At 62.7% G+C, this 8640-nt stretch overlaps 1 protein-coding gene across 3 annotated transcripts; it reads left to right on the top strand.

Moving 5' to 3' along the window:
• Positions 1-307: 307 nt before the first annotated feature.
• On the top strand, positions 308-8059 carry DLK1 (delta like non-canonical Notch ligand 1). Of its 3 annotated transcripts, none has more exons than XM_060620758.3 (6): positions 308-565; positions 1879-1942; positions 2455-2585; positions 5333-5474; positions 7094-7373; positions 7593-8059. In XM_060620758.3, the coding sequence occupies exons 1-6, from the start codon at positions 499-501 to the stop codon at positions 7839-7841; spliced, it is 933 nt and encodes a 310-aa protein (XP_060476741.1). In that variant the 5' UTR covers positions 308-498; the 3' UTR covers positions 7842-8059. The 3 variants fall into 3 exon arrangements, with proteins under 3 accessions (XP_060476741.1, XP_060476742.1, XP_060476739.1); XM_060620759.3 differs by having other exon boundaries at positions 7599-8059; XM_060620756.3 differs by having other exon boundaries at positions 7094-8059.
• The last annotated feature ends 581 nt before the right edge of the window (positions 8060-8640 follow it).

Genomic DNA, 8640 nt, shown 5'->3' on the forward strand with positions numbered 1-8640 from the left:
CTGGCGTCTTCCTGGGGGCTGCGGCCCAGCCCCGGCTCCGTCCCCGCCGCTTGTCCTAAGCGGGCCCGCCTGTGCGCGCCCGCGGGCCGTCCCGTGTACAGGACGTGTGCCCCTCGCGCGCGGGGTACCTGTGCCCGTCTAGCCAAGAGCGCTCCGCGTGCGCGAGCGGCTTTCCGGGACGCCGCAGCGGTGGGGGGCGGCCCCGCGAGGGGCGGGGGTCACCGGGACTGGCCGGCGCCGGCCCCGTGCGCGCGGAGGCGGGGGCGGGGGGCGGGGGCCGCGGGGGGGCGGCGGTACGAAAAGGGCGGCGCGCGCGGCGGCGGCGGCAGCTCGGCGGCGGCAGCGGAGAGCGCAGCGCGCAGCCCGGTGCAGCCCTGGCTTTCCCCTCGCCGCGCGCCCGCGCCCCCTTCCGCGTCCGCAACCAGAAGCCCAGCGCGGCGCCCGGAGCCGGACCCGCGCCCGCGCCGCTCCCGGGACCGCGACCCCGGCCGCCCCGCGATGACCGCGACCGCAGCCCTCCTGCCCGTCCTCTTGCTCCTGCTGGCCTTCGGCCACAGTGTCCATGGTGAGCCCCCCCCCACCCCCCACCCCCCACGCCGCGGCGGCCCGGCTCGCGCCCCCTCCGGGGAAGCCTGCGACGCCACCTCTGCCCCCCCCCCCCACCCCGGCCGCCCGGTGCCCCGCGCGCCCCGTCCCGTGCGCCCCGACTCCGGCCCGTCCCGCCTAACCCTAAGCCCCGCGCGGTGCCGCCTCGCCCTCCCCGCCAGCCTCGCATGCCAAGCCTCGCCCCGGGGTCCCGGGGGCAGGGGGAGGTGTGGGACCCCCGCCCCCCCCCTCCCCCGCCGCCGCCGCCGCAGCCCCTTCCCGCCCCGCAGAAGTGGCGCTCGCAGGGGTGTCGGTGCGCAGAGAGAGGAGGTATGGAGAAACGAGGTGATGATCGGGAGCCCTGTGTGGAAATGCTCTGGGGTGCAACTTTGGGGTGTCGCGTGCGCGTTCGGGACCAGGTCTGTGGGGACAGCGGGGGGGGGGGGGTGGCTTGGCCGTCGCAGCCCCAAATTCCCACCGAGGCGCCCGGCGCGAGCCCCTCCCGCGTGGCGTTTCTCTAGGTGAGGGGCTGCGACACTTCAGTCTGCGGTGGCCATCTGTCTCTGACAGGGAGAGAGTTGCCCCTTCCCGCAGTGCCCCCCCGCCCCCACTGCACCAGTGCTCGTGGTGGGGGGGCTGTCTGGAAAGCTGGGGAGCTAGACGAAGGAAATGCACACAGTAGGCGCCTACGAAAGTGTCCGGATGTCTAAACAGTGTCAGAATTGCAGAAATCTGCTTTGCAAAAATCCTTGCGTCTTTTAAATATGACGAGTCTGGGGGAGGGAGATTGGGGGGATTTGACTTGCGTGCCTGGTTTAACGGGGATTAAACCTTTCACACGATCAGGATGCCTTACCTGCCGGGCTGCCAGGTGAACCTGTCTGGCCTTTTCCAAAGCCGGATGCTTCAGAATCTGCTCCCCATTTTAGCTCACTTTGCAAAAGTGAGGGTTTGGCTGAGTGCCCAGGGGTCGAATGTCTCTACTCACTGTCTCCCCAGCCCTGCGTTTAGCGTTTGAGGTTTCATGATTTTGAGGCGGGGGAGGAATTTAGGTGTCCGACCTGCTCCTGAGAACTAGGCAGTGTCCTGTGATCACCCTGTCACCAGGAACGTGGCAGATTTTTTTTTCTGAGTGGCCTGACGTGAAGCGCCTACTGTGTGCGAGGCTGGTGGGACCGCAGAGGGTCTCTGGCTCCCTCCAGGGAGGCCTTGGGCCCTTTGGGCGAACATGGGGCTTTGCCCTGGCCTCTGGGGCCTTGAGGGGTGAATGGTGTAACCTTTCTTGTGCCTCAGGAGCTGAGTGCTTCCCGGCCTGCCACCCCCAAAATGGGTTCTGCGAGGATGACAATGTTTGCAGGTAATGGGGTGGCTCCCCAGAGGCAGCCTGTAGGAGGTCAGGGCAGAATCCTGGGGAATCATGGTGTCAGGCAGAAAAGGGGGGGGGGGGCTTGGCCGCTGGGCTGCAGCAAACAGCCTCCTCGCCCCCGCAGGAAACTGGTGGGAGGGTAGCGAGGGGGAGAAGAGGGCAGAGGGCTGGAGGATGGGGAGGGGGGGACAGCCACAGCTCCTGTCTGCTGTCTCAGAAGTGGGGTGTTGGGAGAACCCCTTGCAGGGTGAGCCCACTGCAGGCCACTGCGGCAAAATGCAGCGCTCTGCCAGGCTCTTGGGGACCCCTCCGTCTGGTCCTCTGTTTAAGTTGTCCGCTCAGGTGTCTGGTGTTTGCTTCCTGCGACCCGCTGGCCTGGCACTGTGCAAAGACCCCCAGGGGATCTTGGCTCCACAGAAAGCAGCCTGGGCACCCCCTCCACCCCTGCCCCCCTTCATATGTCCCCATCTTTCTCCTCCAACCCCCCCCCCCCCCCACCGCAGGTGCCAGCCTGGCTGGCAGGGTCCCCTGTGTGACCAATGTGTGACCTTTCCCGGCTGCGTTAACGGACTCTGCGTGGAACCCTGGCAGTGCGTTTGTGACGACGGCTGGAATGGGAAGCTCTGTGACATAGGTTGGCATGTGCCCCTGCCCGCCCCACCCCCATCTCTGCCCCCCCCGCCCCCAGCCGCCTCCTCCCAACTGCCTCCCCTCCCCCTCCCGCCTTATTCCCACACACTCAGAGCTCTGTATGGTAATGGTGTGTTGATACACTACCCCCTGGTACTTGGAACCTCCTAGAAGGTAGGGACTCAGTTTTGTTCTCCTCGGCACAGCACCAGCACCCAGAGAAAGCACTTTGGGGAGGAGGGCTGTCGGGGATCTGCCTGTTGAGTAAAGAGTCACACAATCAGCACAGGCCACACAAAGCTCAGAGGGTGGAGACCTGGGCAACCTGTCTGGGTCACTAGAACTCAGAGAGGGTAAGGAAATCTCTGTCCTCCGTTACCCTGAGCAACTGAGAGCTGGTTGCCGCTACGTTTTCAGGCTGCAAAATGTCCATCTGAGTCCATTCTCGTTTGGCAGAAGGGGCCCTGAAGCCGGGGCAAGCTAAAGTCCTGAAAAGAACTCCCGGCAGAGTGGGTGGCTGCCCCGGGGCCTCTGTCCCTCGGTCCTCAACGTTAGCAGAGACCAGGGGTAGCGAGAGGGAAGTCGAGGCTCGAGGAGGTAAAAGGCTCTGCTTAGGGATGCGTGAGAGGTTATCGGGAGAAAAGCCAGCGAAAATCCCTTCCCCTGGCCCCAGGAATGGGCTTCTTCTCATCTGTGGCCACTTCTAATCCCCTCCCTTAAGGAACATTCGAGAGCGTGTTTGACTGCTGCGTCATAGCCGAGGCGCTCTGCTTTCCTAATTGAGCCCCCACCACAGTCTCAGGTCCTTAAAGCACCCCCCCCCCCCCCACCGCCAGACGGTGCGAGATTTTCTCCGCAGCTGACTCACGCTCCGCAGCTCTGCTCCCCCTCCAGGCACCCTCTGGGCTGCCTCGTGACCCAGAGGGTCTCCCCCCCCGAAAAAGCTACCACTTGGGATCAGGGCTTTTCGCCCAGAGCCCACGCTCTTTGGTGTCTGGTTCAGGATTGCCTCCCATGGAGTTTTCCAGACAAAATGTCCCCTCCCCACTGGGTTGACAAAGCCTCTCAGCTTGGGACGCTGGGTCCAGAGGAAATAGCCCTCCGGATAATTGTCCCCCCCGTTCCCCTTTTCCCCAACCCGTTTCTGTCTCTGAGGCTGTCAAGGCCGCAGCTGCCGCCCCAGACAGAAACCAGCCACCCCCCCCCCCCCCCGCCCCCTGCCCCTGGCATCTCTCTCCTTGCCTCGGCTTCATCTACCCTCCTTTTGGGCCGGAGGCCTGGGAATTGGGAAGAGGTGGGCTCATCCTCTGTGCGTGAGGCTAGATGCTGTGGGGGGACGAGGGGGGTGGTCGGCAAGTCTTTAGCTTAAATTTAAGATGCCCAGTGACAGGGTTGCTGGGAGCCCAGGACTGGGAGCCCGTTGCTGAGGCCTCACCTGCTAGAACCTTCCCATGATGATAAAACCTCTTTACGTTTCCTTACACCAAGCCGGGCTCACAGGGGACGCCTCACGGCTCTGGATAGGCCGTCGGCATGGCATACAGGCTTTCCCTTATGGATGGATTGCCATCTTCCCTCCACGAGGGGTGCGGGTCTCTTTAAAAGACAGAACGAATCCGCGTGTGTGTGGCCTCAGCGTCGGGGACCCCCACCCATTCGGCCTTAAGCTGCGGGGTCTCTGGCTGGCCCCGGCTTTGTATTTGGCAGATGTAGGAGCCCGAAGCTCGAAGGGCCCCCGGGGACTGGCCAGGGCGAGCCCCTCCTTTTGTACGTGGGGAAAGTGAGGCACAGAGCGGGGAGGAGCGGAACCCTGAGCCCGGCTGGAGCCAGGCATAGAAAAGGTCCCTCGCGGCCCTGCCTGGGGGCTGGGGTCTCCGTCAGCGGAGAGCCCCTGGCCCAGGCCCCTTTGTTCAGCTGTCCCTGGCTTGCTGAGCCCCGCATAATGAAGTGTGCATGACAGGAGGTGGAAAAAGGCGGTGAAATGTAGCAGTGTTCATGGAAACCCACACGGACAGGAGAGCACTCAGTACTTCTGATTTTGCTGCCTTCAAAAGATACAGCCTTTTTATCGCAGGCCCCTTCGTTCAGATCCTGAGCGCGGAAAGAGCGACCACCGGGAGGCAGAGGCAGTGGTCCGGTTTCTCAATTCCCGACAGGAGTCCTCACATGTCTCGATTTCCCCCCCGCCCCTCTGTGATGAAGGACAGCTGGTGTTTCTAACAGCTGGGCCGCACGATTGCCCTGACTGGCAGGGCCCCCCCCCCGCCCCGCCCGAACCAGGAGAGGCTGAAAACTCATCTGGGGGAGGAGCCTGGGCCTGGCACACGCCGTTTTGGGGGAGGGAAGGGGTCTGCGGTAAAGGTCACCCTCCTGGACCGAGCGGGTGAGCTGGTGCCAGGACAGGGGGACGGCTTTCCCGGGTTGAGGATCAGTGAGCGGCCGTGACTTTCTGTGCCTGTGACCTGACAGGAGGGAGGGAGCCCCTTCAGCACCCCCCTGAGCTGCTTGCCTACGGCAGAGTTTTGGGGGGTCGCTACGTGCTCTTGCTCAGGACTCCATTCGGTGACCGCTGGCAGCGAGTGGCCACAAACAGAGACATCTGGGCGGCTCGCTTGGGGTCCCCGCTTGACCGGCTGGAGGGCTCTGTCCCTGCCCCCACCCAGAAAGCTCTCCTTCCAGCCTGTCCCCTCCCCCTCCTCCCTGGGGGAGGGGGTGGGTCACAAAGTCCACTTTTCTCTCCCCGTCCCCCAGATGTCCGGGCTTGCGCCTCGACCCCCTGCGCTAACAACGGAACCTGCGTCAACCTCGAGAGCGGCCACTACGAGTGCTCCTGTGCCCCTGGGTTCTCGGGAAAGGACTGTCAGGAGAAGGATGGGCCCTGTGTGATCAATGGGTAAATATTCTTCCTCACTCTGTGTGATCCGATGAATGCTGCTTTGATTCCTGCGTCACACCCCCAAAGACCCTTTCAGCCTAGCCCAGTTGGACCTGTCACCTGACAAAAGGCCAAGTAAGTGCCTGTCCCTCAGCCCCACGGCTGGGGGAGGGGGGCGCCCCAGATCAGGGTGCTTGCGGGGCTGTGTGTGATCTCCGTAATTTCTGAAGTGACCCCCCCAAGGTGATTTCCCCCTCCCTCGGATGCCCCCAAGTCCCCATGTGTGTGCGTGAGGGCAGACCGGCTGTGGAGTCGGAGAGGGGGGCTTTGGCCAGCGGGGTGGGCGGGGAGGACTAGCCATGAGGGTGGGGGGTGGGTCCAGCTCTTAGCGACCCGCAGCGGAGCAGAGGCTCTGGGACTTTCAGGGCCGTGGGCACGGCAGTCAGAAGGGACACTTCTGCAAAGCAGCAAAGCACTTCCGGCCCTTATCTGTTTAGCTCCACGGAGCCCACCCGGCCCTCAGCTGGGGCTTAGGCGGGGCTCAGGCCGTTGCAAGAATGCAAACAGAGGGGGTCTTGGGCCTGAGCCGGGGGAGGGGGGGGTGTGGGGATCGAGCTGGGGGGCAGAGGATATAGAAGCTAGAGTACAGAAGCAGCTTATCTTGACTGGGCATTCCAGGGAGGGCGTGGGGAATCCTGGAGCCCTCGAGGCCACAAACAGGCATTTTTGTAGCATCCAAAGATCACTGTTCAGAGAGGGTCGGAGGAGAGGGGGTCACAACCGACGTCCACGTCTGCTTTTGAGCGGGAAGGGAGAATACAGAGCGAGACCTTTAAAACGTTTTGCTTTTTCTCTCCCACCAACTCGAACCAGACTGTCAAAATAGAACCCGAGGTCCTTGAAGTCCCTCCAGAGCCCAGCTCCTAGGCAGCCTTCACCCCCTGAAGCAGCGATGCCGATTTCTTGTGCTCAGAGCCCCTTTCTTCCCTGGGTTCTGGCATTTATCAGATGACAAAGGGTCTGCTCGTTTAAAAGCACTTACGTTAAATGCTCCTGTGCTCTGCTTTGAGCAAACAGTTTCGGTCTGGAAGCCGCACTTGGGTGAATGGACCACTGTTAAACAGCCGGGCACAGGCACCCGGCCGGGCCGGCAGAGACAGCCCGGGGGTTTCTTTCACTCTGAGTGTCCCTGAGGGTCTCCAGTACAATAGTACGCAGGCTCTCTCCTCGGAAAATAGCGATACGAGTAACAATAAGGCGGGGGCCGTGTGGTGAGGGGACCTGGGTGGGGGGTGGGGGGCAGGCTCTGCTCTGCCCAGCGGCCCCCGGGGGAGGGGTGGAGCTAAGGGAGGGGGCTCCCTCCAGCCCTGGGTCATCACTAACTTTGCCTCTCTCAGCCTGTTTCCCCACCCGTCCACCAGTGACTAACCACCAGGCCTCTCTGGTCGGAGAGATGACTTAAGAGGTGGGAGAGGAGACGGGCATCGGCTCCGGAGGTCAGGCGTGCGTGCGTCCGCCCCGGACGGCCCCGTGAGCCCCTCGCGGACAGGGGCCGCGGCACCCGGCGCCTCCCTGGGCACCTCCGTCCTAGGCCAGCCCCCGAGGGCCCTTTACCGTGTCCCCCTGTTGTGTCGCAGGTCCCCCTGCCAGCACGGAGGCACCTGCGTGGATGATGAGGGCCGGGCCTCCCATGCCTCCTGCCTGTGCCCCCCTGGCTTCTCAGGCAATTTCTGCGAGATCGTGGCCAACAGCTGCACCCCCAACCCGTGCGAGAACCAAGGCATCTGCACCGACATCGGGGGCGACTTCCGCTGCCGCTGCCCCGCCGGCTTCATGGACAAGACGTGCAGCCGCCCCGTGGGCAACTGCGGCACCGACCCGTGCCTCAACGGGGGCACCTGCCTGCAGCACACCCAGGTGAGGTACGAGTGTCTGTGCAAGCCCGAGTTCACGGGCCCCACCTGTGGCAGGAAGCGCGCGCTAGGCCCCCAGCAGGTCACCCGTCTGCCCGGCGGGCACGGGCTGACCTACCGCCTGACCCCCGGGGTGCACGAGCTGCCGGTGCCGCAGCCGGAGCACCGCATCCTCAAGGTGTCCATGAAGGAACTCAACAAGAGTGCTCCCCTCCTCTCCGAGGGCCAGGCCATCTGCTTCACCGTCCTGGGCGTGCTGACCAGTCTGGTGGTGCTGGGCACCGTGGGAATCGTTTTCCTCAACAAGTGCGAGGCCTGGGTGTCCAACCTGCGCTACAACCGCGTACTTCGCAAGAAGAGGAACGTGCTCCTGCAGTACAACAGCGGGGAAGACCTGGCCGTCAACATCATCTTCCCCGAGAAGATCGACATGACCACCTTCAGCAAGGAGGCGGGCGAAGACGACATCTAAGCATCCCCACCGGCCCCTCTGTATTCGCGGGGTCCCGCAGAGCTCACTATATGCGGTCTGTTCTCATCTTTGTGGTGGAGTTTGCTATATTCTGTGTCGAATCTGGTGAACGCTATGCTTCCGTATATTACCTTTGTGTTGCCGTGTGACAAAAAGAACCCTCTTTCTCTCTCTTAATGCATGATCGAAAAATAATAACACGAGTTTCATCTTTAAACGAGTAAAACGAAATTAAGTATGTTATTCTAAACTCTAAACTTAACGTAAAATCAAAAAGACCAAAAAAAAACAAGGCAACAGAGCCGGGGCTGGGTGCCGACGCCCCTCTCTCTCCGGGAGGGGACTCGGCCACGGTCCTCGTGAAACCATTACGAGTGCCGCGCATGACCACTCACTGTGAAAAGGCAAAAATCTCTTTCGTTCGTTAATGTTCACACGCCACATCCAACGTGCACTCACATCAAGTCCAACAACCGCAACGCTTAGATCTTTCTGATTGATTTGAGATTTTGCGGAGTGCAGCGGCCGTGTGTCAGACAGAGAGAGAGCCCCGGGGTCGGCTGCTGGGGGGAGGGAGGGGGCCAGGACCCCCTCCCAGCCCTGCCACTAACTCGCTGTGTGATCCTTGGCGAGCTCCCCCCCACCCCGACTGCAACCCGTCCCCACCCCGGGCCCGACTTCGGCCCCTCTCGAGGGAGGGGCTTGAACGCAGTGACCATCCAAATTCTCTCTGGCTCTAAAACTCTGAATTAGGAACGAAGGGGTACGAACCAAAACAGTTCCTGACCCGAGAAATTAG

This window comes from Panthera onca, chromosome B3, assembly GCF_046562875.1.
Source record: "Panthera onca isolate mPanOnc1 chromosome B3, mPanOnc1 haplotype 2, whole genome shotgun sequence".
Lineage (NCBI taxonomy): Eukaryota > Metazoa > Chordata > Mammalia > Carnivora > Felidae > Panthera > Panthera onca.

Excerpts from the sequence above, each read along its gene's own strand:
- DLK1 (XM_060620756.3), top strand. The coding sequence starts at position 499 with ATGACCGCGACCGCAGCCCTCCTGCCCGTCCTCTTGCTCCTGCTGGCC. Across the intron at positions 1,943-2,454 it reads GAGGATGACAATGTTTGCAG|GTGCCAGCCTGGCTGGCAGG; the intron begins GTAATGGGGTGG and ends CCCCCACCGCAG. Across the intron at positions 2,586-5,332 it reads TGGGAAGCTCTGTGACATAG|ATGTCCGGGCTTGCGCCTCG; the intron begins GTTGGCATGTGC and ends CCCGTCCCCCAG.